The following is a 19,291-nucleotide window of genomic DNA, read 5'->3' on the forward strand; positions in this document are numbered from 1 at the left end:
GGCTGTGTCCTCAGCTCCTTATGCATTTTTGACTGTGTGGCCAAATTCCCCTCCAACTTGGCTTTCAAGTTTGCTGATGACACCATTGTGGTCATGATGTGGATATGCCAGCTTTGAACTGGGGTAAACACAGTAAAAAGTCTACCAACACCAGGTTTAAGTCCAACCAATTTACTATCGAATAAATCAGTTGGACTTAAACCTGGTGTTGTCAGACTTCTTACTGTGTTGACACCATTGTGGACCAGATCTCAAACAATGAGATCGGGTGCCGGAAAGAGAGAGCGAATCTGATGAATGGTACGGTAACAATAATCTCTCCTGCAATGTCAACAAAATGAAGGAAATAGTCATCAAAATCAAGAAGCGTAGTGGAGGCCTGTCTCAGTCAATGGAGACAAAGTAGAAATGGTCGAGAGCTTCATATTTTTAGGTGTCTAGATCACCACCAACCTGTCCTGGTCTCTCCATGCAGATGCTATAGTTAAGACAGTCCACCAACACCTCTACTTTCTCAGGAGACTAAAGAAATTTGGCATGTCCACTACAACTCACTCCAACTTGCCAGGCACCATGGAAAGCATTCTTTCTGGTTGTATCAAAGATTGGTGTGGCTCCTGCTCTGTCCAAGACTGTGAGAAATTACAAAGGGTTGTGAATGAAGCCCAGTCCATCACACAAAGCAGCCTCCCATCCATTGACACCATCCACGCTTCCTGCTGCCTCGGAAAAGCAGCCAGGATAATCAAGGACCCTATGCACCCCGGACATTCTTTCTTCTACCTTTTTCCGTTGGGGAAAAGGTACAAAAGTCTGAGATCACGTAGCAACTGACTCAAAAACAGCTTCTTCCCTGCTGCCATTAGGACTTTTAAATATCCCTACTTCATGTTAAGTTGATCTTTCTCTACACTCTAGCTCTGACTGTAATGCTGCGTTCTGCATTCGTTCCTTTGCTTCTCTATGAGCAGTGTGCTTTGTCTGCATAGCATGCAAGAAACAATACTTTTTCACTGTATACATGTGACAATATATCAAATCAAAAATTCAGTTCAAATCCTCAGATGTTTAACGAAGGTAAATGAGGCAAGGTAAACTGCTAAGCAAGTAAATCTTCAGACAGATGACCAGAAGTTTGGTCCAAGAGGTAAACTTTAAGGAGCATTTTGGAGGGGAGAAAAGCATAGAGTTTTATTGAGAGTTCCAGAGTTTGGATCATAGCTGAAAGAATGGCTAATGTTGGTGGGGTGTGTTCACAAGAGACCAAAGTTGGAGGAGCATAGCTCACGGGAAGGGATTGTGGAGCATACTAAGGCTGCAGGAGATTGTGTGTACAGGGAGGAGAAGAACATTGAAAAATTTGAACAGGAGGGTGAGAAATTTAACTTCAGGCATTGGTACACTGGAAATCCATGGAAGTCTGAGGGTAGGTAGATGAAGTTGCAAGAAAACTTGTTGCTTGGAGCCATACACTCATTTTAGCTAATCTGAACTGAATTTTGTCAGTGCTAAGGGGGAATAAAGATGGCTTGGTATTGCAGTTGGGCTTGATCCAGAAGAACAAAACAGTGCAGCCCAGGAACGACTTAATAGAGGTTTATAAGATGTTGAGAGGGATTGATAGAATGGACATGCAGAGACCATTTCCTCAGGTGGATGTAGCTGTTACTAGGACGCATAACTATAAGGTTCATGGTGGGCGATATAGGAGGGATGTCCGAGGTAGATTCTTCACTTAGAGTGTGGTTGGGGTGTGGAATGCACTGCCTGCTGTGTTAGTGGAGTCGGACACTTTAGGAACTTTCAAGTGGTTATTGGATAGGCACATGGAGCACTCCAGAATTACAGGGAGGGGATGGCTTGATCTTGGGATTGGACATAGCTCGGCACAACATTGAGGGCCGAAGGGCTTGTACTGTGTTGTAATGTTCTATGTTTCTGTGGAACAGGCCCTTTGGCTCATCATGCCTACACTGAGACATGCCTTTCTAAACTAAGGCCTTTTGCTCCTACACAGTCCGTATCTCTCTATTCCCGATCTATTCATGGATCTGTCAAGATGTTCTTAAACGTTGCCATTGTATCTGCTTCTACCACCTTTGCCAGTGCCTTCCAGGTACTTGCCACCCTTTATGTATAAAAAAAAATTTGCCTTGCCTCTCATCTCTGTTAAATTTTTCCTCCTTTTACCTGAAAATTATGTCCTCTAGTAATTGACATTTCTACTGTAGGGGAAAAAAAACTCCAACTATACATTCTATCCATGCCTCTCATAATTTTGTAAACTTCTATCAAGTTGCCTCTCAGACTGCTCAAGTAGGGAAAAAAACAAGCTTATCCAACCTCTCCTCATAGCTAAAACCCTCCAAACTAGACAATGTACTGGTAAACCTTTTCTGTAAACTCACCAAAGCTCCAACGTCCTTCTGGTAGAGTGGTGACAAGAACTGTACGCAGTATTCCAAATGTGGCCTAATGTTCCATTCAGTTGCAACATGCGGATTGGAGTTGATGTACATCGTTGAAGCACAGTAGATGATGCTTAATTGTACACCTGTATCTGATTTGGGAATGTATGTTATTAATAAAATCTTCTAATTTTTGTTTTACAGATCCGATGATCGGAAAAGTTTAAGCTGGAAGCAGCTTCCAAAAAAGCCTGGGAAGAATCTCTTCAGTTCCTTAGTGAACCTACAAAATCAGCTTTCATTAAGTAAGAAATCAAAGGGATAATTTCATTTTGTATATCATACAGTCATAAGTTTGAGAAATTGTAATGTCAGTTGGAATTTGGAATAATTCTTTAGAAATCTATTTACCTTTTTTTTCCACTGCCAAAAAAATGGTTATTCTGAAAGTGGATATCTATATATTTTGCTAACTGTACAATTTTAATTTTATAAAAAAATCCATCCCTTTTATACTCACGTTAAAGTTTTATAATTTTTTTACTCTGTCAAAGCTTTTAGTTTCGTGGCATTAGTCCTATATTTAGGAGGAGCAATGGCTCATGTTGAGGCTATATCACCTCAACAGTTATCACACCACTTCCCAGGTTTCCAGGAAAATGATGGCACCGCTACGCTTGCTATGGTGTCTATTATTACAAGTGATCCATAAGGAATGGAAAAGCCAACATGATATGAGGTGTGCTGAGCAACTTTTGGCATTTTTTTACGTACCCATCCAGTATCACTTAAAGCTACTATAAATATTGCATACTGATTCCAGGATTTGTACTTAAAAGATTGAATTATCCATTAGTTTGAATTAAGCAATGAAAATGCTGCAAAACAGTGATTCAGTGCTAAAATTGAATTATCAATGCTTTTGAGTTGAGCAACTTTATGGAGACTGTATGTTGTACTAGTAAATGCACCAATGATTTGAGGTTAAAAACATGCAATTTAAGTTATCTTCTGCTCTCTAATTCATGATCATTTTAAATTAATGGATCCATATCATTGATTCCCAAGCTCAGGAATTTGTCTATCTCTGCTTGCCAAATGGAAATTATATGTAATATAAAAACCCCTATTAAATCTCTTAGCTGTCTCTGATCATTGAAAATTGTCTCAGCGTTTCACCTGAACCATGATTTCGTGACCCTGCTATTCTGACAAATTTATATTATTCAGTCCCCTCAAAACCCACCGATTTAAGGATCTTTCTGTTATGATGACCAAATCTATACACGCTATCCCAGTTGTTGATTAAACATTGCTTTGTACAAAATAATCATAACCTTTTCCATTTCCTATCCTCAGGCACTATTTATAAATTCAAAGAAGTTATTGGAATTTATAATGGCTTCAATCAAGTGAATTATTTTCTTGTAGCCTTGGGTATCTGTTTATTAGCACACTTGAGTATCTTTCCATTGAATTAAATTCAGGTTGGCTGACTTGACTTTCAAAGTGAAGTCAAGTGCAGACTTGTCTAATTGTCAATAATGTAACTACTCAGCCTTCTAGATGTGAGTTTTACTGTTTCTGTAGTTCACAGGAGAGCACAAGAAGGGTCTGCTGTCGAGATGACACCTATAGAGGCTGACTTTTCATGGCATAAAAAGATGACTTCACTGGAAATGGAAGTCCAAGAGTCCTTTCTGCGTTTCATGGCCTCAGTGTTGAAAGGTTATAGAACGTACCTCAAACCGATAACACAGGCGCCTTCTGAAAAAACTACTTCTGCAAATTCCCTCTATGATCTGCAAGGTATTTTTTAAACCCAACATAACTAATGCATTGAATTTAAACATCTCAGTGGGCAATTTGATTCAATTCTTGTGCTTGGAGTTGAACAGTGAACTACTGAATCTAGCAAAATTACAGTTCTGGCCTGTTCGTCTCTAATGTTTCATTGAAAAGGTTTTATTTGAGTTAAGAGTAGAACATAGAACGCTACAGCACAAACAGGCCCTTCGGCCCACAAGTTGCGCTGATCATATCCCTATCTACCAGGCCTATCCATAACCCTCAATCCCATTAAATCCCATGTACTCATCCAGAAGTTTCTTAAAAGACCCTAACAAGTTCGCCTCCACCACTTCCGGCAGCCGATTCCACCCACCCACCACCCTCTGGGTGAAAAACTTACCCCTGACATTTCCTCTGTACCTACTCCCCAGCTCCTTAAACCTGTGTCCCCTTGTAGCGACTATTTCAGCCCTGGGAAATAGCCTCTGAGAATCCACCCTATCGATACCTCTCAACATCTTATAAACCTCTATCAGGTCACCTCTCGTCCTTTTTCTCTCCAGGGAGAAAAGACCTAGCTCCCTCAACCTATCCTTATAAGGCACGCCACCGAATCCAAGCAACATCCTTGTAAATCTCCTCGGCACCTTTTCAATAGCTTCCATATCCTTCTTGTAGTGAGGTGACCAGAACTGCGCACAGTACTCCAAGTGGGGTCTGACAAGGGTCTTATAAAGTTGCAGCATTATCTCTTGACTCCTTAACTCAATCCCTCGAATGATGAAGGCTAGTACACCATACGCCTTCTTGACCACATCCTCCACCTCCGAGGCCAATTTGAGAGTCCTATGGACCCGGGCCCCAAGGTCTTTCTGATCCTCTACACTGCTAAGAGTGCTACCCTTGATATTATGTTCCTTCATCCCATTGGACCTGACAAAATGAACCACTACACATTTATCCATGTTGAAGTTCATCTGCCACTTGTATGGCATGTGAACTCAGTGTACCTAATTAATTTTAGTTGGAGATTTACACCATTTGGTTTGATGGATTTAAATGGTGATGAGGAATTTCCTTATTGTATTAGTTCTTTGTTTATTTTGAACATGATTTTCTGTTGTGGAAGAAGGCTACACTTATATTGTGATGGAAGAAAAATGTAAACATATTCATGTATGATGCACTGAATATTAAGTACACATTCTTTGGCTTCCTCCTGATCACTGGCCAAAAAATTGTGCTAGAAATTATACATCTTGCCAAATGAAAATTGAGTTTTTAAAATTGATTCGTTCTGAAGCAAATGTGTTGCTGACTAGCCCAGTGTTTATTGCCCATCCCTAATTGCCCTTGTGGATGTGAAGATGATGGTGAGCTTTTTTGAGTCCATGTTGTGTAAGTACACTTGGTGCTGTTAGAATTGGAGTTCCAGGTTATGATCCAGTTAGAAGTGAAGGAATGACGATATATTTCTCACTCAGGATGGCATGTAGCTTGAAGAGAGATTTGTAAGTGGTGGTGTTCCATGTAGCTGTCACCCATGTCATTTTAGGTGAAGGAGGTTGCAGCTTTGGAAGATGCTGTTGAATTCTATTTATCTGATGTGTGCTCACTGTTCAGTAGTTTACCCAGTTATTGTCTTGGCTCTCAAAATTATCAATCAAATGAAATACTGGTTTGTTTATAAAACTATTACTTTGAGCATTTTTAGGAGCAAATGAATGTGGCATGCAGTGGCGTGGTGATGGCCAAAAATTCAGCAGAGATGTTTACATCGTAGAATTCCTACGATGCAGGAGGAGGCCATTTGGCCCATTGAGCCTGCACCAACAACAATTCCACCCAGTCTCTATCCCCATAACCCTATGTATAATATCCTGCTAATCCCCTGACATTAAGGGTCAATTTAGCATGGCCAGTCAACCGAACCAGAACATCTTTGGATTATGGGAGCAAACTGGAGCACCTGAAAGAAACCCATGCAGACATGGGGAGAATGTGCAAACTCCACACACTGTCACCCAAGGCCAGCATTGAACCTGGATACCTGAGGCAGTGGTGCTAACCACTGTGCCACCCTGATGATGCACTTCATGATTGATGCATTTCTTGGCGAAGCAAGGGGATGGATGAAGTATCTGTAGATCTCTGCCATGGCCAGTTAAAGTGATCACAAGGAAGTATTTTGGAGTACTCAGGGTGTGTGCTAGAGAATGTACTTGGTTTCCTCCTTGGTGAGAGTAGGTAACATTCCAGCTAGTTAATTATAGCAGCATAGCTGTGATCTGATGAGTGCAAATTTCCAGGCAGGCATCCATATGATTCTGTTTTGTGTAAGAATGAATTGGAATTCTTGTATCTGCTTTGTTTTCTTTGATTCTCTTTTTCGCAAATTGCTTTTTCATTTGCCTACCAATTCTTTTAGGTTTGATTTATATTGGAATTGAGTAGTGTTCTGTCTTAGTTTATTGAGATAGTAGGATTGAAATAGAATGAAATCTGGATATTTTTCAGAAAATAATGATTTTCTCATATTGGGGTCTGAAGTTGTCAAGTTTTCTGTCATGCTAAAATGGAATAGTGCTGACCTATTTTAAGATAATCTTTATAAGCATGTAGAATTCCTCCTTTGTTTACAGAGCTGGTATTGTTATTTTGAGGAAATTTTGAAAAAAAATCTCTGATATGTAATCATGTGTTTTTGACAGCAATGTTCAGAAAGTGAATTAAGTGGACTAAGAACAGTGCTTAAAATTTGTGACGCTCAATTTTTGCCTTGGGAAGCTGTTAGGAGTTGGAAGTCATTTGTGATCGTTTGACAATTTATGTTAACTTCAAGTCTTAATTTTAAAATATTTTGTTGTTTGATGAGAACATGCTATTACATAGAAACCAGGCAAGACGATTTGGCCCATCGAGCATATTCTACCATTCAATTTTTTTATTCATTCGTGGGACATAGGCGTCACTGGCTGGCCAGCATTTATTGCCCATCCCTCGTTGTCCTTGAGAAGATGGTAGTGAGCTGCCTTCTTGAATCGCTACAGTCCGTGTTCTGTGGGTTGACTCACAATGCCATTAAGGTGGGAATTCCAGGATTTTGATCCAGCGACTGCGAAGGAATGGTGATATAATTCCAAGTCAGAATGGTGAGTGGCTTGGAGAGAACTTGCAGGTGGTGGTCTTCCCATTTATTTGCTGCCCTTGTCCTTTCAGATGGAAGTGGTCATGGATTTGGAAGGTGCTGCACAAGAACCTTTTTGGTGAATTACTGCAGTGCATCTTGTAGATAATATACACTGTTGCTACTGAGCGTCAGTGGTGGAGAGATTGAATGTTTGTAGATGTGGTGCCAATCAAGCAGGCTGCTTTGTCCTGGGTAGTTGTCAAGCTTCTTGAGTGTTGTTGGAGTTGCACCCATCCAGGCAAGTGGGGAGTATTCTATCGCACTCCTGATTTGTGCCTTCTCGATGGTGGATAGACTCTCTAGGGGAGTCAGGAGATGAGTTACTCGCCGCAGTGTTTCTGCTCTTTTAGCCACTTTGTCTATGTGGTGAGTCCAGTTGACTCTGATCATTGGTAATCCCAAGGATGTTGACAGTGGGAGATTCAGTGTTGGTTACACCATTGAATGTTAAGGGACAGCGGTTCGTGTCTCTTACTGGTGATGGTTGTCACCTGGCATTTGTGTGGCACGAATATTATTTGCCACTTGTCAGCCCAAGCCTGGATATTGCCCAGATCTTGTTGCATTTGAACATGGACTGCTTCAGTATCTGAGTAGCCACGAAGTGTGCTGAATATTGTGCAATCATTAGCAAACATCCCTACTTCTGATAGCGGAAAGGTCATTGATGAAGCAGCTGAAAATTGTTGGGCCGAGGACACTACCCTACAGGACTCCTGCAGAAGTGTCATGGAGCTGAGATGACTGACCGTCCACAACTACAACCATCTTCCTATGTACTAGGAATGACTCTAACCAGTGGAGAGTTTGCTCCCTGATGCCCATTGATTCCAGTTTCGCAAGGGCTTCTTGATGCCACCCTCAGTCGAATTGACTTGCCAACTCACCATATCCCTTGATTTCCTCAGAGTCCAAAAATCTACCTCAGCCATGAATATACCCAATGTTGGCACATCTACAACTCTCTGGAGTTACAAAGAACAACCCAGCACGGGAAACAGGCCCTTCGGCCCAACGAGCCCGTGCCACCGCATCACCCTACACCTATTCTACCCTGCATATCTACGAATGGAACCCCTAACTTAGCCAGATTCAGAGTTGAGAATTCCAAAGATTGAGTTAAGAAATTTCTCCTCATCTGAATCCTGAAACCGTGCCCCCTTGTTCTAGATTCATCAAGCAGGAAAAAACAATGTCAAACTTCTTCGTGGCTTTGAATGTTTCAATGAGATAAGAACATAAGAAATAGGAGCAGGAGTAGGCCATCTAGCCCTTCAAGCCTGCCCTGCCATTCAATAAGATCATGGCTGATCTGTCGTGGCTCAGTTCCACATTCCCGCCCTCTCCCCATACCCCTTAATCCCCCCTCTTATCAAAAACCCATCAACCCGCGTCTCAAAAATATTTAGCGAGGTAGCCTCCACCACTTCAACGGGCAGAGAATTCCAGAGATTCACCACCCTTTGAGTGAAGAAGTTCTTCCTCAACTCCGTTCTAAACCACCCCCCCTTTATCTTGAGGCTGTGCCCCCTAGTCCTACTGTCCTTTCTGAGCGGGAAGAGTCTCTCCACCTCTATCCTATCCATCCCATTCATCATCTTATACGTCTCAATGAGATCTCCCCTCATTCTTCTAAACTCTAACGAGTACAAGCCTAGTTTATTCAGCCTCTCCTCATAGCTCAACCCCCTCAACTCCGGCATCAGCCTAGTAAACCTCCTCTGCACTCCCTCCAAGGCCAAAATATCCTTGTGTAAGTACGGCGCCCAAAACTGCACACAGTACTCCAGCTGCGGCCTCACCAATGCCCTATACAGCCGCAGCAAGACCTCCTTACTTTTATATTCAATCCCCCTCACTATGAAGGCCAGCATCCCATTAGCCTTCCTGACCACCTGCTGCACCTGCAAGCTGGGTTTTTGCAACTCATGCACAAGGACCCCGAGGTCCCTCTGCACTGTCGCCTGCTGCAGTTTTTCGCCACTTAAGTAATAATCCTTCCTACCATTATTCCTACCAAAGTGGACCACCTCGCACTTGCCAACATTAAATTCCATTTGCCAGTTCCTGGCCCATTCGCCCAGCCTATCTAGATCCTTCTGTAGACTCTCCACACCCTCCGCGCAATTTCTTCTGAACGCCAAAGAATATAGACCCAGTACTTGGCCTCTCATCATAGGACAGTCCTCTTATCCCTGAGACCAATCTAATGAATCTTTGCCATAATGTTTCCAATCATAGAGATCCAAACTGAACATAGGTTTCCATGTGTAGTCTTGCCAAAGACCTGTACAATTGTCACGGGAATTATTTATTCTATTCCAGTCCTCTTAAAATACAGGCCAACATGTCTTTTGCTCTCCTAATTGCTTGATGTACCTGCATGCTAACTTGGTTTCTTGTATACCCAAGTTTCCCTAACCCTCCTAATGAAGGGTTATCCATACGCAAAGCAATTAGCTTTGTTCTCTTTCCACAGATAGAACATATAAAAATTACAGCACAAACAGGCCCTTCGGCCCAGAAGTTGTGCCGATCCTATTTCTACCTACTAGGCTTACCTGTAACCCTCAATCCTACTAAGTCGCACGTACTTATCCAGAATTCTCTTAAAAGATCCTGTCGGATCTGCCTCCACCACCACTGCCGGCAGCCGATTCCACGCACCCACCACGCTCTGAGTGAAAAACTTAGCCCTGCCATCTCCTCTGTGCCTACTCCCCAGCACCCTAACCCTGTATCCCGTTGTGGCAACCATTTCAATTCTGGGAAAAAGCCTCTTAGAATCCACCCGATCAAAACCTCTCAACATCTTATACACCCGTATCAGCAGTTAGACTGCTGAGATTTTCCAGCTTTTTCTGTTTTTATCCTCCTAAACTTTCTTGTTTAAAAGTGTTGCACCTTTTAAAAATAATCGCGCTTTTCTATTCTTGTGACCAAAATAAATAAATCTCACTTTTCTCCACATTATACTCCAGTGCTTATAAGTGTTCAAAATGCAAACCAGTGTTGCAAAGTACTCCCAGGAAATATCAATGGCTATTGTGTTTAAATGCAAACCTGATACTATTTCAACTTAATTTGTGAAGTTTGATCACTCCAGTTCATCTGTGCAGTTTCAGCTGGTTACCTGTCTTTGAATCAGAGCCCAACAATTGGATTCCCTAAATTTGAATCGTTTTTGATTTAAGCTTCTGCTTAAGATAATACAAAGCATTGTATTTTTTGATTTCAAAACTACAAGCAACCTTTGTACCATTATGCAAACAAGACTTTGAACTAATATAATACATCAGCAACACTTTCAGTTTTTGTTTGGTGTACTCATTGTTGTGTTTTCATAACGTCCATAGAAGGGTGGGTCCAGCGCTCTAAATTTCAGCATATTTGCATTTGCTGTTTTGTCTCTGTACTTTATGTTCTTCAAAGCTCAAAGTGCAGATGGGAGGCACTGAGAACAGCCATTAGGCAGAATTTCTCTTATCCTGTGTCAAAACCTGAATTTCTGCTGAAGCGATCCTTTGGGGAAGTCAGGATTTAATACTGAGAATGCAGAGAATGTGACATTTGGTCATGAATTATTTGTATGGTACTCAGGAAACTGTACTTGAGTACCTCCAGTTGTTCACTTTGAATGTATAAATTCCTGTTGTCTAAGGCACTCATTGCCAAACTTTATTTGATTGAAGAATCACTATTTAAATGATCTGACACCTTTCTCCGCGCCTTTAATGTTTGTAATATGAAAGTGCTACATGTGAGAAATATATTGTGAAGCTTTACAGAAAAACTTTATTTTTGTAATGGTATAAATGAGTTGTATGTATCTGATTCTCACTGCGGAATTTGCTAATCCATGGCAGAAGGCTGGAGTAGGAGAACAGAGGCCTGAAGAGTACTTCAAACAAGAAGAGAAGGTAGAACTTGGGAGAAGGAATGAGGGTGCTATGGGGGAGCAGATAACATCTCTGCCTGCTGCTCGTTCTATTAGTTGTGAATATGGACAGTTGCTGGCCCTACGTTGTGGACCCTGTGGAAAGTCTGCAGTGTTGGCCTGAGAGCCATTCTTGTAAGGAGCTGTTCCAAGATGAATAGAGCTATTACTACTGTCTAAGCTTAATTTCACTTGAAGTGATTAGAAACCAAAGGAGCAAAGATTATCAAGGAACTCAACAATATCTGTTGAGAATTTTTTTATTTAAACAGAAAACATTCTGGATTCTCTACTCATGAAACATAATGAATGGAAGATTTTGCAAAAAAATGTCCATTCTTGCTTTTGTTCTGACATCCAGCTTAAAATGGAATGACTTGATACACATACTTGTTTCCCTTAACAAGTGATGTCCTTTTCCTTTGCAGCTGATACTATGTGACAATTATGATAAAAAAGGTACCATTCCAGTATCTGTGATGTTGTGCTGAAGCAGCTTCTGAGGTTGTACTGCTGTGGCCGTGATGTCTAATTGCAATATCCTACCTTTGGCAGGATTCTTGAAATCACGAGATCGGGCACATCATAAGTTCTATATTCAGCTGACTAAAACACAGATGTTTATCCGCTTCATTGAAGAATGTTCTTTTGTGAGTGACAAAGATACTGGCCTAGCATTTTTTGATGACTGTATAGATAAGGTAAGAATTTCCAGCTTTTCAAATCCCATACCCAAGTATTTTCAGTTGGCACCAATACTTCAATATGTTGCATTATTCCATATCTGTACTTAATTGGTACCAACTGAAGAATACAATTTGATATACAAATTTGCTTGGCAGATTTTTCATCAACTGAGTATATGAGACCACAATGCCATATGTTAGAAAGTATAAGTTTTGTAGAGGTCAGACCGAGTTTGTAGCCCATTCTGAATTCATTAATTTCAGTAAGGTAATACCAATCACCTATGTCTAGTGCAGAATGTAATTGAAGTTAAAGTTTCCAGAATTATAACTTGCAACTGTGGTGTACTAAAATGTTCCTGTAGAATGTGATATTTTTTCCAGTTCCTTTAAATCTCCATGTTTTTCTCAGCTTTTCCATTCTGATAAAGGCACAGACAAAGGAACCAAGGTTAGTATCATTTTTTATTCAACTTTTTCCTATAAGCAACAGCAATTCACTTTCCATGATTCAAGATAACTCCATTTTCAATTTAGTATAAGTAGTGCAAGAATTATTAACTGATTTTGAGCACTATGTCAAGGTGATCAATTTAAGCAAGTGCAAAGGGCTTGTGGGCCATAATATGATCAAAGGTAAAGCATTCAGGTCAGGAAGAAGTGAATGCAATGATGGGGCTCTTTTTGACCACTTCATAATCCTGTAGATTATATATTTCATTGAGATAGTTGGTGATCATGTAACACAGGCTAAGCAAAGTTTTGGCATATTAGCAACAAAAACATGCTTTTGTACTGTGGCTTTAAAAAATAAAATATATTCCAATGCTTGGTTGAAGAGATGAATTTTCAGACATATTAAAGGAGGGCAGGGAAGTCAAAAGCAGAAGAGCATAGAGAGGTCAGTCGAAATGTGGCTGAAGACATGGCTACTAATGTTGGTATATGACACAAAGCAGCAGAGGAGGCCATCTGGTCCCTCAAGCCTGCTCTTACCATTTATTAAGATTATAACTGATTTGATAGCAACTTCAAATCTGCATTTTGCCTCCTGTGACAACCTATTACCCTTTTGCTTATCACACCTTTTGAAGAAAAAAGTTCCAAAGATGTGCAGGTTAGGTGGATTGCCCATTTTGTCTGTGTGTGTGTGCGCGTATGCGTGTGTGTGTGTGTGTGTGTGTGTGTGTGGTGGTAGGGGGGAGGGGGGCATCTTCCACCCTGTTAAGACCCTACAGGATTATTCAAGTTTCAATCAAGCAAGCTGTTGCTGTAAACTAGTGGATACAAGCCTAGCCTGTTCAAACTTTCCTGATCAGTCAACCCACTCATTGCAGGTATTGATCCGGTAAACCTTCTCTGAACTGCTTCAAACATATTTACATCCTTTCTTAAATAAGGTGAACAACATTGTATGCAGTACTGCAGATGTTTAAATTAATTTATTAGTGTCATAAGTAGGCTTACATTAACACTGCAATGAAGTTACTGTGAAAAGCCCCGAGTTGCCACACTTTGGCACCTATTTGGTACGCTGAGAGAGAATTTAGCATGGCCAATGGACCTAACCACGTCTTTTGGACTGTGTGAGGAAACCCACGCAAACAAGCTGAACATGCAGACCCCGTGCAGACGTGACAAGCCAGGAATTGAACCTGGGTCTCAAGCGCTATGAGGCAGCAGTGCTAACCACTTTGACGCAGCCACTGCTGCCCAAATGTAGTCTCACCCAGTGCCCTGTATAACTTCCACGCTTTCAATTCCCCTCCTAATAAATTATAATGATCTTTTAACTTCCCTAATTACTTGCCTTGCCTGCACACTAATCCTTTGTGATTCAGGCACTATGGCTCCCAGATTCTTCAGCATCTTGGAACTTGACAATCTCTCACCCTTTCGATAATATGCTTTTTTTTATTCTTCCTACGAAAATGGACGAGTTCACATTTTCCTACACTGTACTCCATCTACCAGATCTTTGCCATTCAGTTAACCTATCCGTATCACTTCTATCCTTTGCATAACTTAATTTCCTACCTATTTTTGTGTCATCAACCATATCTTTGGTCCCTTCACCCACGTCATTTACATAAATTGTAAAAAGTTGAGGTCCCAGCACTGATCTCTGTGGCACATCACTTATCACAAAATGCCAACCGGAAAATGCCCCATATTACCTACTATTTATTGTTAACAAACCAATTTTCTGTCTATGCCAATATTCTACCCTCTGCATCCTGAGCTTTTACCTTTTGCAGTAACCTTTGATGTGACATCTTATCAAATGATAAGTTGGTGGCAGCAGAATAAATAATGAGAAGAAATGGTGAAAAGTAGGTCTCCTGTCTTAGTGTGAGCCAAAGACTGGGAAACGTAAGGTAGTAGTAAATGCAAAAGTACAGACAATCACAGGAAGTAAAGGAGTCAGAACTTGCAATCGTAGCTCCTTGCATTTGCTGTTGGAAGATGAAGGTAGAGCAGCTGCCTGAAAGAGTTTTAAGACTCAAAATAAAGGCTTTTAACTTCTTTGACAACCCCAGGATACCCCAAAGACTACAAACAGTGAAAGCTTGGGATGAGTGAAAAAGTGGATGAGAGAAACTTCCTAATGAAAGATAAACACAGCGCCTTTCATAAATTCAGGATTCCAAAGCACTTAAGTACTCAAGTGCATTTGAATGTGTGGTTATTGAAACATAGAAAATAGGAGCCATTTGGCATTTGAAGTCGCTTTGCCACTTAACGTGGTCATGACTGATCATCTATGTCAATGCTATACCCAGCACACTCCCCATACCAGTTTGACTTGGCAAGACCCCACAAACTGCACTGAGGTAAATGACTTGATCATCAATTTTTTGGAAGATATTGGTGGGCATAAGCAGTGGCCAGGGCACAGGGGACAATCCCCTGCTCTTAAATATTGCTATGGAGATTTTATGCCCACCCAGGAAGGCAGACATGGTCTCTGTTTAAAATCTCATCTGAGAGATAATACCTTTGATCGTATACCACCCACTGCACTGAAGTTTCAGTCTAGATGTTTGTGCTTATGCCTTTGGTGTTCAACATACTAATGATTGGATTACGGGTGACACACACCACACGCACCCTGACAGAAAATAGGGGCACTATCAGTTGAGAGTACAGATGACGCATGTTGAAGGTAGAGGAAATAATTATGGGGTTGACTGTGGTAGAGGTTTCATTGTCGGTTGCGAGCCCACTGTGAGGACGTGTGAGTTTATAATTTAAAGAGAGTTTTATCCAGTAGACTGGTGCTGTGCATAACAAGGGTTGGAAGATGGAAATCGTTTCTTTCAAGCTAAGAAACTGGTTGGGACATGGCATTGCATGTGATCAAGGGTTCTAATAGAGTGAAGATTATCCAAAGATGTAGATGTGGGGTCTATATGAAGGGGAGATTGAGGAAAGAGTGATAAGGTGCTAACTTCCTGCATTTATGCACACCAAGGTTGATGCTGACTACGCTGAAGATACAAGGCTAATTGAACTGGATGAGTCACAGAAAAGTGAACACACAGTGTTTATAATGCCTTTGGAACCTCCACCATCAGATGGAAAAGATCCACCGGGAAAATTTAGGTATTGTACCATGGTCCTGGTCAAAATCAATTTTTTGCATGGGAAAAGGGTAAGAAACAGTTAAAAATGTTACTGTGGCTGCTTTTGGCTCAATAAGAATGGGGTTGAGGTAGTGCAGCCCCACCTGGCTAAAAGACAGCAGAGGCATTGGAGCACAATGTTGTGATCAACTGTTCAAGACGGATGCAGAGGGACACTTTACTTTCATCAGTCAGAGGGTATAATTTGTAATTTTGCTAAGAGGCATTCTGGAGCTTTGACAGAGATGGAGCCAGAGTGGAGTGTTTTAGAGGTGAAGTTCTAAGAAATTTGGGCACAAATCTAGGAGGTGGCATGAAATTCAAGGATTTCCAAAAAGAAAGAGGGGTAGGAGATGGATCAGTAATTCGAGAGACAGAGGGATCACGGGTTGTTTTTTTGAAGGGGTGGTAATGGCAAATAGGGAGAAAGCAACAGTGAAAAGAGAACTGTTAACCCCGGCTGACATTGGGAGCAGAAGGAGCAGTTTGGTTTCATACAAGATAAGCTCAGAGAGGACATAAGGGAGATGCAATTCAGGAGCCATGCAAGCTCAGGATTAACACAGTAAAAAGTCTCTCAATACCAGGTTAAAGTTCAACAGGTTTATTTGGCAGCACAAGCTTTTGGAGTCTCAGGCTTCTTCAGGTGAGTGAGGAGTTGTATTCACAAACATGCCAAATAAACTGTTGGACTTTAACTTGGTGTTGTGAAACTTCATACTGCGCTTACCTCAGTCCAACACTGGCATCTCCACACCATAGCTCAGGATTAGTACAGGAAATCTGAAGAATTCTGGCTTGGTGAGCCAGTGGAACGGAGGTAATTGACAGAGGCATGTGAGCAGATGGTTTTAATCTTTAATGACAAAGAAATCCATGAGCTCCTTTCAATTATTATAGATTCACGATAGCACAAGAGGCACATAACACAAGAAATAGGCCAAAGATAAAAGCGACTCTGTTGTAAGGTGATCCAGACTTGAAACATTAGCTCCTTTCTGTCTCCATAGATGCTATCAGATCTGCTGAAATTTTCCAGCAATTTCTGCTTTTGTACAAGAAATAGGCCATTCATCTGCTCTTCCTTTCAATGAGATGATGGCTGACCTACTTGAAGACATTTTCCTGCATTACTCCCATATTCATTAATGTTTCTAAGGTTTAGAGATCTATCAATCTGTCTTGAACGAACTCAACAACGGACTCCAGAGCCTTTGGGGCAGAGAATTCGCAAGATTCACGACGCTCTGAATAAAGAGATTCCTCCTCCATCTCAGTCCTAAAAGTGGCTTGACCCTTATTTTGATTCTGTTCCCCAGTTCCAAAACCTTCAGAAAAGGGAAACATTTTTCCCACATCTTTGCTGATGAGCACATCTTTGTTGCTAAGGATTTTCTATGTTTGAATGAGATCGCAGGGGGCGCAGATTGGTTGGTAGGACGGCTGAAGAACAGTGGAGGATTTTTAAGGAGAACTTTTTGGGTACTCGGCAGAAATATATTCCGATGGTAAAGAAGGAATGTAGGAGAAGGGATAACCAGCCATGGTTATCGAAGGAAATAAAGGAGAGTATTAAATTAAAAGCTGATGCATTCAGAGTGGCTAAAAGTAGTGGACGATTAGAAGATTGGGAAAGGTTTGAAAATCAACAAAGAATGACTAAGAAGTTGATAAAGAAAGGAAGGATAGACTATGAGGCTAAACTAGCACTAAATATAAAAAAGGACAGTAAGAGTTTTTACAAATATATAAAGAGGAGGAGGCTGGCTAGAGTGAAGGACCCTTAGAGGATGAGAGGGGGGATTTAGTGGTGGGAGATGAGGAAATGGCTGAGGCCTTAAATAAGTTTTTTGCCTCGGTCTTCACGGAGGAGGACACGAATAGTTTGCCGGATATTAAAGTTAGAAGGATGGTAGGAGTTGAGGGCCTGAATGCGATTACTGTCACTGGAGAGGTAGTACTTGATAGACTAGAGGGATTGAAGGTGGACAAGTCCCCAGGACCGGATGGAATGCATCCCAGGGTTCTGAAGGAAATGGCAGAGATGATAGTGGATGCCTTAGTGATTATTTACCAAAATTCACTGGATTCTGGGGAAGTGCTGGAAGATTGGAAAACAGCTAATGTTACGCCTCTGTTTAAAAAAGGTAGCGGACAAAAGGCAGGGAATTATAGGCCGGTTAGTTTAACGTCTGTAGTTGAAAAAAATGCTTGAATCTGTCATCAAGGAAAGAATAGCGAGGCACCTAGAACGGAATAGTTTGATGGAGCAGACGCAGCATGGATTCATTAAGGGGAAGTTGTGTTTGACAAATTTATTGGATTTCTATGAGGATGTGACTAGTGCAGTAGACAGAGGGGAACCGGTGGATGTGGTGTTTTTAGATTTCCAAAAGGTGTTTGATAAGGTGCCTCATAAAAGGTTGCTACAGAAGGTTAGGGTGCACGGAGTTGGGGGTAAGGTGTTAGCATGGATAGAGGATTGGTTGTCTAATAGGAAGCAGAGAGTTGGTATCAATGGGTGCTATTCTGATTGGCGGTTGGTGACTAGTAGAGTGTCGCAGGGATCGGTGCTGGGGCCTCAGCTATTTACCATTTATATAGATGATCTGGAGGAGGGGGCTGAGTGTAGGGTGACGAAATTTGCTGATGACACGAAGATAAGTGGAAAAGCAAATTGCGTGGAGGGTACGGAAAGTCTGCAGAGGGATCTGGATAGGTTGAGCGAGTGGGCGAGGACCTGGCAGATGGAGCATAATGTTAGTGAGGTTATCCACTTTGGTAGAAATAATAGTAGGAGGGATTATTATTTAAAGGGCGAAAAGCTGCAGCTTGCTATGGTGCAGAGGAACCTGGGGGTCCTTGTGCATGAGTCGCAAAAACCCAGTCTCAGGTGCAGCAGGTGATCAAGAAGGCAAATGGAATGCTGGCCTTTATAGCAAGGGGGATAGAATATAAAAGCAGGGAGGTCTTGCCGCAACTGTACAGGGCACTGGTGAGGCCGCAGCTGGAGTACGGTGTGCAATTTTGGTCGCCGCACTTGCACAAGGATATTTTGGCCTTGGAGGGAGTGCAGAGGAGGTTCACTAGGCTGATACCGGAGATGAGGGGGTTGGACTATGAAGAGAGACTAAATAGACTGGGTCTGTACTCGTTGGAGTTTAGAAGGATGAGGGGGGATCTTATAGAGACGTATAAGATAATGAAAGGGATGGATAGGGTAGAGGTTGAGAGACTCTTCCCGCTTAGAAAGGATAGCAGGACCAGAGGGCACAGCCTCAAGATAAGGGGGAGTGCAGTTTAGATCAGAGTTGAGGAGGAACTTCTTCACTCGAAGGGTGGTGAATCTCTGGAATTCTCTGCCCGTTGAAATGGTGGAGGCTACCTCGCTAAATATATTTAAGTCACAGGTAGATAGGTTTTTGATAGACAAGGGAATTAAGGGCTATGGGGAAAGAGTGGGAAAGTGGAACTGATCCACTTCAGATCAGCTATGATCTTGTTGAATGGCGGGGCAGGCTCGAAGGGCTAGATGGCCTACTCCTGATCCTATTTATGTTCTCATTCTTCTCAACTCCAGAGAATCAAGGCCTAGTCTGTTTAGTCATTCCTCATAGCACAATCCATCCATCCTTGAAATTGATTCAGTGAAC

At 41.6% G+C, this 19,291-nt stretch overlaps 1 protein-coding gene across 4 annotated transcripts in view; it reads left to right on the plus strand.

The window, feature by feature from the left end:
• The window catches only part of dennd4c (DENN/MADD domain containing 4C), a 259,275-nt gene that overhangs the window by 142,920 nt on the left and 97,064 nt on the right, over positions 1 to 19,291 (plus strand). For all 4 annotated transcript variants that reach the window (XM_080188659.1, XM_080188657.1, XM_080188658.1 and 1 more), the window contains 5 exons: positions 2,613 to 2,713; positions 3,999 to 4,217; positions 11,882 to 12,027; positions 12,425 to 12,463; positions 15,488 to 15,618. In XM_080188659.1, the coding sequence (XP_080044785.1) occupies positions 2,613 to 2,713; positions 3,999 to 4,217; positions 11,882 to 12,027; positions 12,425 to 12,463; positions 15,488 to 15,618 (636 nt within the window). The remainder of the gene's footprint in view (positions 1 to 2,612; positions 2,714 to 3,998; positions 4,218 to 11,881; positions 12,028 to 12,424; positions 12,464 to 15,487; positions 15,619 to 19,291) is intronic.

Source organism: Carcharhinus amblyrhynchos, chromosome 5 (genome assembly GCF_965287045.1).
Source record: "Carcharhinus amblyrhynchos chromosome 5, sCarAmb.v2.hapA, whole genome shotgun sequence".
Classification (NCBI taxonomy): domain Eukaryota; kingdom Metazoa; phylum Chordata; class Chondrichthyes; order Carcharhiniformes; family Carcharhinidae; genus Carcharhinus; species Carcharhinus amblyrhynchos.